This window comes from Kogia breviceps, chromosome 4 (genome assembly GCF_026419965.1).
Source record: "Kogia breviceps isolate mKogBre1 chromosome 4, mKogBre1 haplotype 1, whole genome shotgun sequence".
Lineage (NCBI taxonomy): Eukaryota > Metazoa > Chordata > Mammalia > Artiodactyla > Physeteridae > Kogia > Kogia breviceps.
This window is the reverse complement of record NC_081313.1, coordinates 38,010,799-38,027,654: the sequence shown is the minus strand read 5'-3', so window position 1 is coordinate 38,027,654 and position 16,856 is coordinate 38,010,799. Positions and strand designations below refer to the sequence as shown.

Genomic DNA, 16,856 nt, shown 5'->3' with positions numbered 1-16,856 from the left:
CCTAGTTTTATTTATGTCCGTCCATACCTCTACTGCCTTGCATACACTTGATTGACAAATTACACATTTCTGATTCTGAATGAATAAACTGACTTGCATTCTTTGCATAATAACTGGCTTTAAAGCATCTCTTTAACATATTACCTTTCCCTTAAACTATCCACGTTACAAAGCATATTGGATCAAGAAGTTTACGGAAACAGAACAAGACACCTTATATAGCCATATCCTAAAATCAGATGCTCAGTTTAAAATTTTAACATTATTCTGGAAAAATATAATGAATTCTTTTGTATATATGCTTATGTGGCTATGCCACTTTCATATATATAAATTATGATATTTCTTCATAACAGTTTTTCAACAAACACTTTAATATAGAAGGAAAAGGAAGACAATGAATACAAATAATGAGGATGCTCGATAATTAGGGCCCATTAGGGTTTTTTGTTTTATAAAAAATTTATTTATTTATTTATTTTTGGCTGTGTTGGGTCTTCGTTTCTGTGCGAGGGCTTTCTCTAGTTGTGGCGAGCGGGGGACACTCTTCATCGCGGTGCGCGGGCTTCTCACTATTGCGGCCTCTCTTGTTGCGGAGCACAGGCTCCAGACGCGCAGGCTCAGCGGCCATGGCTCACGGGCCCAGTTGCTCCACGGCATGTGGGATCTTCCCAGACCAGGGCACGAACCCGTGTCCCCTGCTTTGGCAGGCGGATTCTCAACCACTGCGCCACCAGGGAAACCCCAGCCCATCAGTTTTTATAAAGGTTAATCACCTTCTATTTAAAACTAACAATTCATGCTTTTATTAGTGTCACGGTTTCAAAATATTGACTGAGCACAATATGTTTAATAAATGTAAAAGTTAAAAGCATAATAAGATGCTGTCTGCAAAACATCTGTAATGAAGTTAAGACAACTTCAGTGTAGATAAATGATTGCAGTCAAATAATTGCAAAAGTAACCTTAATTTCTGACAATATATAGAAAATGAGCGACAGACAAATTATAGGAATTTCCTTGTTAGTTACAGAACCCTGAACAACACACAGGTCTTTTAGATGACAAGCACAGATATCCACTAGAACATGTATGGCTATTGCTACCTTTGAGAGTGGCTATTTGGAGGAGCTGGCATGCTTACCTGTCCTCCATAATAAAATTCTTCAGAATCATTATCTCCTTCAGAATCTTCTTCTACCGTACTATTTTGTCTTGACTCCTTAAAATAATAGTAAGAAGGCAATTTTAATGGTCAAACTAGTTTTCCTCCTTCTGAAACAAAAGTAACAAATGGCCATAATAGGTAGGTCTTATGCATATCACATGGATTTTAAATAAAAGAATTGTTGGGGCAGTACAAACCAAAACCAAAAAGGTAGTAAGAGACAATTTTGTGCGTGCATTAAGCTCTATGTACGTTTCACTGGTCTTGAGTTGTACAATTTAATATTTGATGTATATAAAAAGCTACATTAATCAATTACTATTTTGGGTTTGTTCTGATAAAACATCTGAGCAGCTCACGCTGATTCAATTTTTTATTAAAAAATTCCTCAGCGTTATTTATCCCAGACTGTTCTCACTTCCACTGCCAACTCCACATAATGGTATGAAAGAAAAGGCACTTTGAATCTAATAATATAAAACTCAAATTATGAAAATAAATACAAATCACATTATGAAGAGAACTTTGTAGAAATTATTTTAGATTTCAGATTTCAAAAGGATATTTAATTAAATATGCTTGAACTTGAAGTTTGAGCTTCTCATTAACTGAACCATATCTGTTATGTGTCTAAAGTACAAACAACAAAAATTCATCTAAAGTAACTATTCCTATCCCTGACCCTTTTAAAATAATTAAGAGAAAGTTAGCTGCTTTTAGACACAGGAATCTATTAATTCACTGTTTTGTAATTATCCCTACATTTCTAGATCAAATTTCAAATTACTAAGGCAAACAAAAAAACCGAGAAAAGGGAATTTGGGTTTTATAAAATACAAACAGTTTTTGGTTTTAGCAGCAATGATGATAAATCAGTGATTCTCAGCTTGGCTACTGAAGAGCAGGATGAATGGTACAGATGGCAGGGTTGCATTCAGTGCATAGTTTTAAAACCAAAGAATTGTCGGGCCCCACCACATTCATTTTGTTTGTTTAATGTCCCAGTATTTGCTTAGAGATTGAAGTAAATTTCTTGAAGGTGAGGAAAGGGGATAAGTTTGTTGTTGTTTTAACACTGGCCAAAAATAAGACTATACCCAAGCTCTGTGTTCCTTTAGCTAGAAAGATCATCTTTTACAGATGAAATTTTAAGGGTCTGATCAAAACTATGTATATCACATACAGTTAATCTAAACATACAGTTTAGAATAACATACGGTTATTCTAAATCTGTTACATAAGTGCTCTTCAATCAAGTACATTATTTGATGAAAACACAGAGAACAAGTTAGGTTTTGTATGCACTTTATTTAGATTTAAACCAGATGTTCTTTCTATTACTTTAAAGGTAGCTAATTTTAGGCCACCATCTTTCCTATACATAAGTCCCTAAGCCAGGAGCGTGTACTTCATTCACTATATGCAATTTTAACCGAAATAACGATGATATTAACTACAAATACACAGTAAATTTCAAATATATCTATACTGTTTGAAGAAATATAATAAAACATAAAATGTAATTTACATACCTCCCCATTTTCCTTCTGTAATTTGGATTTTATGGACAAGCAACAGTTAATGTCATTTGTCTTTCTTAATTCTGAAAGTTATAATTAAAGAATCATTTTAGTTTTCAGTATACTATTTATCAAATATTTATACGTTTCAGTATAAAAACACCTCATAGATGATTCTTTCCTTTGCAAGAGAAATTAAGGGATATTTTGAAGTTATATTATGTTGGAGAATTATATTACATACAAACTATTCTGATTTTTCACTGCCCATAAAAATGTGCTCAAACTGAAGTGGCCACAGTACAAATTTCTTCAGTTCTCACTATATATTTCATGGGATCTACATTGCCTTCAGTATGCTTTTTAAATATTCAGTTTGTCTGGCAGTGTCATTATGAATGAAAATATGTTCACAAAAGCAAATATCTGCATAAGGCATTTAAATGGGACTTTTTAAAAGTACTAATTTATGCATTTAAAAAACTGTTGAAAACCAAATTAATGACTTTAAATAGAAAATCTGTATGGAAAACCAGATTTATAAATGCCAAAGATAAATATTATATGGGTTAAAAGAAACCAAAACACAAAGCTACCTACAATCAAGAACACATTAACCTGGAATTTAAGAAAACAGTGTATTCCTATTACCTGTTGCTATTCGATGAAAAATTACTGGGATTGGCTCTGTAGTAACTAATACATCTTCATCATTTTCTGAACTTGACACATATGTATTATCTGCAAAAGAAATATAGACAACTAAAGGCATAGTAACTTGAAAAAGTACAACCTTTACTTAAAAATATTAAGGTATAGCCACATCACTTCCAACACTCATAAGGCACACACTACTGTTCTGATTAATCTCAGAAAAAAATGAAGTAAATTGCAGGTTTATGTGCAAATTAATTGTAAATGGCTTCTTTAAAGATGTTTGCATCTCTTAGAGAAATATGGACTTTGCATAGAGACGATCCAAACACATCTCTAACATCCCTTATGCGGTAATGGATCATTTGGACGCAACTGGTTGCCTCAGCTCACTGAAGAGCACCCTTCCCAATATCAGTATCAAGTATATGGTAATGTGACACACGACTGTTATTTTTTTTTGCTCATTGATGATTACAGGGCATCTGTGACACAGCTATTCAACAAATATTTAACCAATTTTTAAATAATGGTCCTATAATACACTCATCAATGATGTATACAAAATGTAAAAATATATATAAAAAATAAAAGTATAAAATACACCTAACCAACAATAGAAGCCTGTATCAATTTCTGCTAGGAGAAATGAGTGTTCAGATGACTTACTGAACACATGATAAAAGATCTAGAGCCCAGTTTTCATAATATTGTGTCAGTACAATGAGAACATGATTTTTAACTGATAGGTAGATAAGTCATTACTTTATTTCCAAAGAAACCACCTGTACTGTTTTTAGACCTTGAGTAGTGAGTAAATGACAGTGATATGTATTCACAACGTAGCCACAAAAGACTCTCAAAGTCACAAGGCTGTAAGTTATTCAGGAATCGGAGAGGAGATGGGGGTGGATTAGACTTGAAACAAAACAGGCTTGCCCCATTACTTTGATTTGTTCTAATTACAAATTTTGCCTTATTTCCTTTTCAAGTAGCATCTAGGAGGGTGTGAGGATTTTTGTGTTTATCAAGTGAGACCCCGGATTAAGAAACAGATTTAATATAACTTTTTAATTACTGTCTCATCATATTAGGTGAGCCTTTGACTGCTTATCTGGGGTCTCTTCTGTCAGTAAACTCATACCTTCAGGTGAGGGTCAACAGCTGCTCTGTTAAAACAGAGTTTTTAAATTTCTTAACACTCATTCAGAGGGTTCAGTCCAATTTTAAACTTCTTAAACCCTCATTCAGAGCCTTACTGTTCATTGTGCATAGTTAGGTTTTCCCTATGTACAATGGATTCCTTGACGCAAACTTGAGAAGAAACAGAGCAATGGAAGCAATAGCTGACCACCAACTAGAAGGGAAGATCCAGAAAAATCTGTACAGTGTACTCTATATCATGGAGTATCTCAGTGTCATGGAACGAGGAGGATTCTACTAAAGCATCAAGAGGCAAATAAATTAGAAATTTCTGTTTAAGAAAGTAGGGAAATGAATAACTCAATTTAAAGGATCAAATGGCTTACACAAAGTGTTGACACTGGAAGGCAGTGAGATGTGATTCAAGACACTATAATTTAGTAAATTGTTGCATAACACTGAAAGACAGGATTAGGCATTCGACATATCATTTTCTAAGAGATTTTCTACCAGTCTGTATTTTGATTAGTATTTAAGCATTAGAACACTTTTAATTTCTGCTTTTGGCTTAATTTACCCAAACCAAAATGTTTTCAGTTTGCATGACAGTATCCATTAAATAACCATTACGATACAATAGGCCAGATCACAGAGGTGTATTCAAGTCAAGAACAGAAATGTAAGAGTAGACAAAGCACTTCATATCTAGACTCTGCTACCAATTAGCTGTTGAACCCTTTAAAATCTAAGCCACTGTCTGCTTAGTTATAAAATGAAGAGGTTTGCTGATGATCTTTGAGGAGCGTCCCAGCTGTCTGAATTGATTCTATGTTTTCTTTTGTTGTTGTTTAACTAATTATTTCTAAATCTTCCTCAACCTATTTTATTATTTTTTTATTTTTTTTCGGTATGCAGGCCTCTCACTGTTGTGGCCTTTCCCGTTGCGGAGCACAGGCTCCGGACGCACAGGCTCAGCGGCCATGGCTCACGGGCCCAGCCGCTCCGCATTATGTGGGATCTTCCAGGACCGGGGCACGAACCCGTGTCCCCTGCATCGGCAAGCGGACTCTCAACCACTCTCAACCTCAACCTGTTTTGACATCTGTAATAATACATTGTCTTTGTTTAGACATAGGAAAGTAGGACACAAAAAGGATAAAGAATGCATTTAAGGTAACAGAGTAAGTCAGTGACAGAACAGAATGCTTTCAAACTCCAATTCCTTCACGGGAAGTCTCCCACTTGAGTCTAAGGCTGACAATTTTTTTTTCTGAAAGCTTCCGGGGACAATTAGGTTCTTTAACGTGTATGTTTTGTAGAGAACCTGTAGATTTTTGTTAAAGGCTGTTAACAGTATGAATATTTTCTCTTCCCTTCCCTACCAGACTATGCAAGCATTACTGGAACTTCTGTGGACAAGGGTGAGATGAGTAGAGAGCTATGGAAACGCATCTCTTAAACTACTGCTTTTATTCTATTTCTAATTTAAGCCATCATTCCATTATTCATTACTATGTAACTTAATAGAAATAATTATAAATAATAACTATACTGGTTTTATAATACAATCTGCATATTTCCTATATATGATATTCACGTCAACCACCAAGCCAATCAATTATTACCCCTATTTTAAAGATGAGGAAACCAAGGCTCAGAAAAATTAATTCACCCAAATTATTTAAGTAACTGAAGTAATTACACATAGCATAGTAAGTGGTAAAACTGTCTGAATCCAAACATCAATGCTTTGCTGTTTTTTTATATCAAAATATTGTCACTCAACAATTGCAGTATCTTGTAAAACGTGTAAGAGAAATGAGAGAATTCATACCCTCCAGTAGGTAAGCCTCCCAATTAAAGGTGGTAAATGATGAGAAAGAATTCTGAGGCCCTGTCACACAGAGTCAATTATCTGTGATTTGTAATATACTTACCTTTAAAAGACAGAAAACTGTCTACAGTATAAACTCCACAGGTAAACTAGAAGGCTGCTTTATTTCTTCATTTTATTTGAAGAGCCAATGTATCTTTAGTATTTCATTTATATACATGTTATTATGTATACCTAAAACTGAAGACCCTATCAATTTTCATTTTCACAAAAACAAACTATGAAATGAGTTCCAAAAGATGGCACAGGTAACTTAATAGCTTAAAACTATAAAATGGCAAATCTGCTAAGGAATAAATAGGATGGCATAATCCTGAATTTGGAGGATTATGCTGATACATGTTCATAGGGCAAAAAAAATTCCATACTGTATTTTCAAACTTAGATGATGAGATAAGCACTGAACCGTATTATCCAGAAAAATAGGAAAAAAAATCCTGAGGAATATTAGCAGAAGGAATTAATAAAAGTACTATCAAGATTACAGCATTCAGAAATTAAAAGCAACATAAAAGAGAGCATTTGTCTGAAATAATTTTTAAAATAGGCAAATGTTTTGGAAGAAAAATCAAGGGGAGAAAAAGATAAGAATAAATATAAAATAACAGAAATGAGAAAGGAGAAATAACCACAGAGATGCAGAAGATTTTTAGACTTACAGACTGAATACTATTAAAAACACTTTTTGCTGAAAAATTTGGACATTCTTCCAACATAGTGGGCTTTCAAGAAGAATACATGTTAAAAAATGACTAAGAAATAGAAACAAAGAACAGATTCATCAATCATGGCAGAAATATATGACAACTGCTCTAGAATCATCCCTAAAAAGATACCAGGCTCAGATAGATTTGCTAGGAAGTTCTATCAAATGCCAAAGAACAGTTTAATTCCATCATCAATTTGAAGTATTTAATAACAGAGTACATGACAAAATACACATAGTTCTTATAGAGCAGCCTTAAGATATCTGCTAATATAACTTGTAACCTTCTATTCAAAGGAGAAAACATGTACGATACCTCATTAGATGCCAAACAAGAATTCGATAAAGACTTAATATTCATTCTTAAAAAAAAAAAAGCTTAGTAAATGAGAAAAGGAATGATACTTGCTTTTCTGAAAGCAATTAGAAGCAAGCTCACTAATTTTGAGAAAAGGAACAAAGATGCTAATTTTCATATCTATTATTAAAAATCATTCTGGAAGTTCTAGCCAGTACAAGAGGAGAAAAAAATACAGGTATGAATACTGGAAAGGAAGAGCAAACATATAATTTTTATATAATATTATCTATATGAGAAACCAAGCATATTAACTGAACTCCTAGTACAAATAACTTGGATTAAAATTTAATAATGGGGAAAATATTATCATAGTAATATTCACTATGAAGAAAGCTCCATAAAAATACTACTACTACTTCTTCCGCAGAAGTGATAGGAATCGGAACTGAATTATAGACTTGGTTACCACCAAACTACACATCCTTGGGGAATATTTAACTTCCCTCAGCACATTTCTTCAAGTATAAAATGTCATGATAGCACTTGTTCTGTCTATACACAGACCGGTATTTAGGATCAATTCAATCATGTATAAGAAAATACTTGTCATCAACCAATTCAAAATTCTATCCCCAAATGCACTAATCTCTCTCTCCATCTCTTTTATTTACACTTATTTTTATAAATTAAATTATATTGGCAATTCACTACGAACTTGCTTCAAGATGTAAACTCAATTTTAAAAAGCACCAATGATAACCAATACTTCATGTTTTAATTTCAATTTTTGTACACTAGTTCCAGTGGGGCTCCCGTATGGCGAGAAAAACCAGAGTAATACTTCTTGGCCACAAGAGGGAGCTAAACATTTGGTTCACTTGGTTTATTAAAGGCATCTACCATATTCCTTGCGCTGCAGAATAATTCACTTGCTGTCTTCAGGGGACTTTCATTTGTGGCATTATTTCTATCACCCTGACTTAAATGTCCTGCATATCTCTTGGCTGACATCTCTAGGAGCTGCCTCAGATGAGAAGCATAATAATCATAATATTTACAATAAATAGTGGGACTTTTATTTTCCTAACATACTTAAGCAAACATTCAGCATCAAAAACATACTATATCATAATAAGGGAGAAGGCTGATTGCAAAACCAGCTAAGAAATTTTTTTTCTTTATACATTTCATGTCTTGGTTCTTCCAATAATATCTGCCTAGAATACTTTTTTATATTACTATTAAAAATAGGCATATTTTTAATAATGAATAACTCTCCTTGTAAAATTGCACAATAGTTTTATAGAATGCTATGCTTAAAACATATGGAGATCATAGCAAAACAATTGTAAAGGAACTTATGATATGTGAAAATTACTTTAAAATGTACATTTAATCTTACAAAAAGGTTAAATGCATAATGCAAATTGCCACTGGAAATACTTAGCTTAAAGGCTAAAAAAAAATTTTACAATATCCTCATACCACATTATTAACTAATTATTTTTTAAAAAATACTCAAAGTATATGTAATCAAAGTTACTTATAGCAATCTACTCATTTTATACAGAAAATTATGATCCCAATCATGCACAGTAAGTGAATAAAATGGCTAGATTTGAATAGGAATTGGAATTATTATTTCAATTTATGACCCTGACAGATCAGAACAGTTAGTTTGGTAACCATCAGATTTTATTAAGTAAAAATGCTGGAGTAAAAAATATATATATGAAACAAAGGCAGTTAAAATTTGCTAATCTTTGCCACAGGATATGATAAAAAATAGATTCTTGCATTATACTTTTTTCTTTGGGGGTAAACTAATCAAGTCATATTTGATCTACATGCTCTTACTCAAGATAAAATTACAGACATCATTAGTGAGAAAAATACTAAAGATAAAGTCCAAATTATCATGACTTTAAATATTGGCATACACATCCTGGGCTCTGGTGAGATTACAGTGAGTCTAGAAAGTAAGACTGAACATGGCCTCGAAGAAAGATACTGGTTTGATCTATAGAAAAATAGATTTGTAGTGACCTTACATTCAGTTTTCTATGGACAAGTGTGTGTGGATTTAGTAATCTATTTCAGGACACATAGTTAGGACAGCTGTGCATATGCAAGAAGCCTAGTACAGTCTAGAGGCATGGTCCACGGGCTCTGGACTTTTGGGTTCAAATTGTAGTTCTTCCTCTTACTAGTAGTGTCATCATTCATCTGTAAAATGAGGATATTATACTAACAACCTCAGAGAGTTGTTGTGAGATGTGTTCAATTGTATATAAATTTAGAGAAATCAAGAAAGGCCTATTATTTTCAAATATTACTATTATTCTTAGCTATTATTTTAGCTGTTACTCCTACCCATTATTTTTAGAGTATGATAAGCTAAATAATGTTCCAAAGCCAACAACTAAACCAGTTTAGAGAATCTTCATTTTAATTGTAATGAGGTAAATATACAGGATGAAGCTATCATATGGACTCAAGGAAAGTAGTTTCATGGGAGAACTATTTTGATTCTGTACTGTGTCTCAGGGTGAGACACGTAACTCACAGGCTATCAAGAGAATTCTTTTATATCTTTAAGTCTTCCCCTGCCAACCCTTCACCCCTAGATATATTTATATACATTTTACATCTCCAGAAGAAAAAACTATTCAAAGAATCATGACATGAATATTTGTAAGAAAAAGAAAAAGAAAAACATACCTGGGTAATCTTCAGATACATGTACTGAATAGGATACACTGTTAAAACAGGAAAAAAAACAGAGAGAGAGAAAAGAAAGGCTCAAGTTACTGCTAAGGCAAACATGCTTTTACACAATGAAAACCAACCCCGTGTTACCCATTACTTTATATAGATATAAGTATAGATATCAAAATGGATTAGAAAATGTCTTTGATATTTGACACAGGAAAGTTACAGATTTTTAAGATATATGACATAGTAATATATATCTTTTGTGATACTTTTTTTAGTATAGCTAGGTCTTTTATCTCAGCAATGTCTAACATTTATTAATTTATGATCATGTTCATTGTTTGCTCAGGTTTTATCAAATCATCTTTTCTTACCAAAAATGAAGTATTTCTCCTGTTTAGTATGGCACTCAAGAATTTAAACATTTATAAATTTAAACATATATTTTTAATATTGCTTCCTCACAATATGCTGTGCTTTTGAAACACTTCCTTTTCTTCAAAGAATTAACAAAATTTTGACAGTGTAACTAATAGCTATTCATCAGCCAATCTTTCATCATTACTATATATAATAAATAAACTACCTCCTGTTCTCAGAAGGATTGAGTTGTTTCAAAAATCATTTTTAACAACTCCTTTTTCAGTAACTCCACTGTCTCTATGTACTTATCTCATATGACATATGGGGATTTGTCATATTTTGTTTACTCTCCTCTCTGTGTCAAGTAGATTGCAAGTCTCTTGAGGTTAAGGTCCATGTCTATTTGTATTTTCAGCACAATTACCTATGGTAAACACATAAGCATGACGCACAGCACATATTCAATATTAGCTTTTTGGATGGATCAGTGGAGCTGCCACCTGTCACAGAAAAGTCAAAATTGAGTTCGAGTTCAGCCAAAATAACTTCCCGTTAAGACCGAAAAAATATCAATTCTCTTTGAAGAAACGTACAGAATACAGAGCCTATGTAATGTATCATTCACAAAGTGAAAACAGTCCAAATTACTTGGCATGAACAAACAGGGACCTTGAACCAACATTCGAGAGAAAATTTGACCCAAGTGTTGGGATTAGCCCTCAATGATGTTAAAACAGTTAATAACTATGGTTAAGGATGTAAAGGAAAATCCAATCTCAAGAAGAAACAAACAAACACAAAGACATCATCAGAGTCTTGTGGGACACTAGCAAAACAGCAAATATTTTATATAATTAGAATTTTAGAAGGTGAAAAGAGAGAGAATAATGCAGGGGAAAAAAAGCTGAAAATCTCCTAATTTGGGTGAACGACATAGATGCATAGATTGAAGAAGCTCAGAAAATCCCAAACAGGATAAGTGCAAAGAAAATTAATTCTAGGTACACATAGTCAAACTGCTGAAAACCAAATATAAAGAAAAAAAATTAAAGAAGAGAAAAAAATGGCACATTACATATAGGGAAACAAGAATCAGTGTTAAGTTTTCGTAAGAAAATATGGAGGACACAGGAACAGTAAAGATCTGGGGTGAGAGGGGAACAGGGGGGTAAACAAACAACTATGAAACCAGAATTCTTTATCCAAGCTATATATCTGTCAAGAATGAAGGCAAATAAAGAAGCTTTCAGATACGAGGAAATTGTGGAAACATGTCCCAGCAGACCTAAAGTACAAGAAATCCCAAACGAAGTTCTTCAAGCTGAATGATACCAGAAATTCAAATACCCAGAAGGAATGAAGATCACCAAAAATTGTAAACATAAAAGACTATTTTTCTCTTAATGTTTTTAAAATACACATAGCTGTTTAAAGTAAAAATTCTAACACTTCATTGTGTGATTTATAACATATGTAAATGTAGCACACATGACAGTTACAGCATAATGTCAGGGAGGGGTTAAACGGTCACATACAGTTTCAAGGTCCTTAATCTTATGGGAAATGGTATAATATTAAGCCTAAATAATAACTCTAAGAAAACTTAGAATATATATTGTAATTCCTAGAGCAAGCACAAAATAAGATTAAAAACAATAATAAATTAAATGGAATTCTAAAAGCATTTTGGAACCTCTAATCCAAAAGAAAGCAGGAACAGAGGAACAAAAAACAAGGGACAAATCGAAAACAAAATAATAAATGGTGCCTGAATCCTACCATAGCAAGTATTGCCTTAAATGTTAATGGACTAAACACATTGAATAAAAGGCAAAGGCAAAGGTGGATTAAAAAAAAAGCTAGATCCAATTCTATGCTGTCTTTAAGAGATCCACATTAAATAAAAAGACACAGGTAGTTTGAAAATTTTTTAATGGAATGGATATACCATGCAAAGGTAAGCATAAGAAGACTGATTTAACAAAGACCTCAAGACAAAGATACAAAGAGATCATTCATAATATAAAAGGGTCAATTCATCAGGATGAAGGCACAATAAACATGAATGTGCATGTACCTAATAACAGAGCTTCAAAAACCATGAGACAAAACCTGACAGAATTAAAGGGAATAACAGACAACTCCACAGTCATAGTATGAGAAACTGACAGAACCCCCCCTCCTAAAAAACTCATTAAAGACACAGATGATCTAAACTAGATTTTCACTGAAAACTACAACCACAAAAAATATTCAGAAGAATATCTTTTTCTTTTCAGGTACACATGGATACAATATTCACCAAGATAAATCATATACTGGTCTGTAAAACTAGTCTTAATAAATTTGAATGGATGGATGATCAGGGTTCAGTAGTTTATATCCTGGGTTTCCTGGCTCATCTTGTCCTACGACATTAAGTCGTAAGTCCTCAAGAAGCCACTGCCTTTTAGAATTTGTGACTGAGCTTTGTGACTGTGGCCACAGGTGATGCAACCCTCCCAGGCAAGCCCAAGTCTCCAGACTCCACCAGCCAAATCCCTGGCATGTTGCTTAGTCCTTGGAAAGAGATTCGGCAGAGACAAGAAAGACTAAAGAAAAGAGTAGGAAAGAAAGATGGTTAGTAATGAGACCAAGTACTGATATACTGTTCTTTCATAAAGCATATTTAATTGTTCAATTAATTCAAGAAGCATTTCTTGGTAACCTGGTAGAAGCTAAACACTATTAATGCCAAATAAGATTTAGGTAGGAAAAAAATCAGGAGATAACTGAATGATTAATTCAGAGGGAAGCAAAGAAAATGAAACATAATGAATATGCTAGACAAAGGAACTTGAATATTTTAAAGCACAACAGTCCTTTTTTTCTTAATAATTACAGATTCACACGAAGTTACACAGATAGTGCAGAGAGGTCTCATGGATCTTCAACAAGTTTCCCCCACTGACTACATCTTCTGTTCCTATAGCACATCAAAAGCAGGAAATCAACATTAGTGTAAAATCTGGGTACAGTTCTAGGTCATTTGTTCACATTTGCTTCATGTGCCCACTATCACAAATCCAGATACAGAACTATCTGATCACTCAGAGAGTTCCCTCATGCTGCCCTCTTCAGGGTCAAGGCTCTCTCCCTTCACCCCAGCATTCCTAAACCCAGGCAGCCACTAATCAATTCTCCACCTCTGTAATTCTGTCATTTCAAGAGTATTATATAAGTGAAATCAGACTGTGAAGCATAATAGAATTTTAAGACAAAATAAGTATCTTGAAAAAATTACTGTGATTGGAAACATTTAGGATAGACTGAAGAGGAGAGACATTGAATTAAGTAATAAACTATGAGCAAATATCAGTGAGGAGGTGCCTATTGGGAAGGAGAAGGAGGAACAAATGGCAGATGTTGAACCCCAGCCAAGAGCCCAGCTTTGGGCCCTGAATCAAATGCCAAAACTTACAAGATAAAATAACCATGCCAGGGGAGCCTCAAACAGGCTGGGGAAAATATACACCATGACCCCATGTGAATTTATTTTCCCACAATTCGTTCCCTTCTACAGTGGAACTGTACTATGCAGAAATGAAATCACTGATGATCAAGGCAACCCTTTATCTGGCAGTACTATGTGACAGAACCTGGGATCTTGCCAGAGATTATACTCAGTATTAAATTGGGTTAATTCTCAATAGCTTACCATCTCAGCCAACAGCACTTGGCTTCATTTTTCATCCAAATCAATGTTTAAATCCAAAGTGAAGCCTTAATACATTCCCATGTCTAACTCCAATTAGGAAGACTGCTGTGATTAGGGCCAAACAAACAGGATCAAATTCCAGCTTTGAGCTGGATGGCATAAGAAAAGTCATTTCTATACACTCAGCTTCCATCCCTTTTCAGTAAAATAGGGGAATCCAGACCTACCTTACAAGCCTGCTGTGATGATTTAATGGCTTAACAGCTGTAAAGCCCCCAGGACAACACCAGACACATAGCAGCAGGTGCCAAGTAATTTTAGTCAGCTTCCAGTACAAGCAATGAAAATTTACAGAAGTGAAATTTTACATGAATGAATGTTCTCTGGGGAACTCGATTTGCTCAAAATCACAATATATTACATTTTTCAGAGAGCAAAGCTAACATGGATGATTTTATTTTATGACTGTATTATCCTCATGATATTAAGAGACATTCCCATGTTCATGATCATACCTAATTTTTCAAATACAAAATAGAAAACAAAAGCCCTACAAAATAATTCATCAGCCCCTGTGATATATAGCATCTTCTTGGTGTACACCAGAAGGAAAATCACCAGAGCTGTAAAATCCAAATCAGTTTCACTAACAGAGTCCTTAGGGAAACAATCTAGTATGAATACAAGCAGACATGCATGATTAAGCTAAAGGACCTAAAAGGTAGGACCAAAAAAAGAGCAAAGGACCAAGCTTAAATAGATATGAGAGTAAGGGCAGCATACGCTGTACATGATAAATACTAACGCAGGCAAAAATACTGAGAAGTGAAAGTGAAAGAGGGTGAACACGAGAAGGACGAAAAACCTGGAGCAAACTCTAAAATTCTGATTAAAAAAAAATGCCTTCAGATATTTGGAATTCGCTAAATTACAATTACATTGAGGTGCTTTGCTAGAGGAATTGAGGTCCGTCAATGTGTGTTTGGCATATACTGTATGCACCACACAGTACTAGGTTCTTAATATCACAAGTTTAAAACTAGAATCTGTAAGTTATTTCATAACCTCAATAATTTTTTAGATAAAATGGTTGCTTCCACCTCTTATTCCTCTGAAAGCATCTATCCCAGTTAAAGATACCTCCTGATAGCCAAGAGCCTCTGGAGAAGTTCCTGGGAGAGCCCTTAGACGTTCAGTATCTGCCTAATCTTGTATTTTGTTTATATATTTGTTTAGTCCTATAATTAAAATCATTCATAAGGTCATTCTTGTATCAATTCACCATTTGCTCCATTACCATCCTCTTCCTTTTGAAATGTCTGCAGAGAACTGAAAGTAGATCGAGTTTAGATCTAGTTCTCAAGCTCACAGATCTAAGAAAATTCTTTAAGAACAGGAAGGAGCGAAAGGAAGATGGCAGTTTTAACACAACAAAGAAGGGAACTCAGACTTGAAAGAGTTTTTGACCAAGAACACCTGTCAGTGGTACTGAATTCAATATCTGTATTATACAAGTGGGCCCCCAAATGCTGTGACTTTCTGCCATCTCTAACTCAAAACTCCTAGATCTTGAACTCAAACTTCACCCAGGGGTTTTGACAGAGCAAGCAAAAACCAGTATTTTATTGAGTAATACCTTTTACCTTATTTTCTAAAATCTAAAGCAATTTCTTCGATAAACCAAATCTTTTCCTATCTTTTCTCTCCCAGTTAGATCACTTTTAGAATTTACATGAGAGAAAGCAAAATGCAGAAACTAACACAAAATTGCAGGTAATGGCAAGCAGTCCTCCACCCTCCTTGCATCCAGAAAGAAGGAAAGGTCTGTCTTTTTTCTTTTTTCTTTTTTTTTTTTTTTTTGCGGTACGCGGGCCTCTCACTGCTGTGACCTCTCCCTCTGCGGAGCACAGGCTCCGGACGCGCAGGCTCAGCGGCCATGGCTCACGGGCCCAGCCGCTCCGCGGCACGTGGGATCCTCCCGGACCGGGGCACGAACCCGTGTCCCCTGCATCAGCAGGCGGACTCCCAACCACTGTGCCACCAGTGTCTGTATTTTTATCTAAGATTAATATCATCTCGATTTATAGATCCCATAAACCCACACTCCATTTGGTACCTTTTTCTATTAATTTAATCTAACAATGCCACCATTTGAAATTAATCAAAAATGTGCTTTTATGCAAATGAGAAAAGATTTGCCCACAAAGATATTAATGGTAGCACTATTTAAAATGAAAAAGTCCCCCCCACCAAAACCAAGAGTGCCAATAATAGGATTATACAAACTATTACATACACACAATGTGATGCTAGGCAACTGTAAAAAAGTAATGGTGTAAAATAATACGTAATGAAAGAGATAACTGGGCTTCCCTGCTGGCGCAGTGGTTAAGAATCCTCCTGCCAATGCAGGGGACACGGGTTCGAGCCCTGGTCCGGGAAGATCCCACATGCCACGGAGCAACTAGGTCCATGTGCCACAACTACTGAGCTGGCTCTCTAGAGCCCACGAACCACAACTACTGAGCCCACGGGACACAACCACTGAAGCCCGCGCGCCTAGAGCCTGTGCTCCGCAACAAGAGAAGCCACCACAATGAGAAGCCTGCGCACCGCAATGAAGAGTAGCCCCCGCTCGCCACAACTAGAGAAAGCCCACGTGGAGCAACAAAGACCCAACACAGCCAAAAATAAA

The 16,856-nt window shown here is 34.8% G+C and overlaps 1 protein-coding gene across 2 annotated transcripts in view; it reads right to left on the bottom strand.

Annotated features, from left to right (window-relative positions):
- Positions 1–16,856, bottom strand: part of PARP8 (poly(ADP-ribose) polymerase family member 8) — a 176,949-nt gene that overhangs the window by 74,219 nt on the left and 85,874 nt on the right. For both annotated transcript variants that reach the window (XM_059060782.2, XM_067030963.1), the window contains exons 4-7: positions 10,108–10,145; positions 3,340–3,429; positions 2,701–2,771; positions 1,145–1,222 (exon numbers count right to left, since the gene is read on the bottom strand). In XM_059060782.2, coding sequence (XP_058916765.2) covers positions 1,145–1,222; positions 2,701–2,771; positions 3,340–3,429; positions 10,108–10,145 — 277 coding nt within the window. The remainder of the gene's footprint in view (positions 1–1,144; positions 1,223–2,700; positions 2,772–3,339; positions 3,430–10,107; positions 10,146–16,856) is intronic.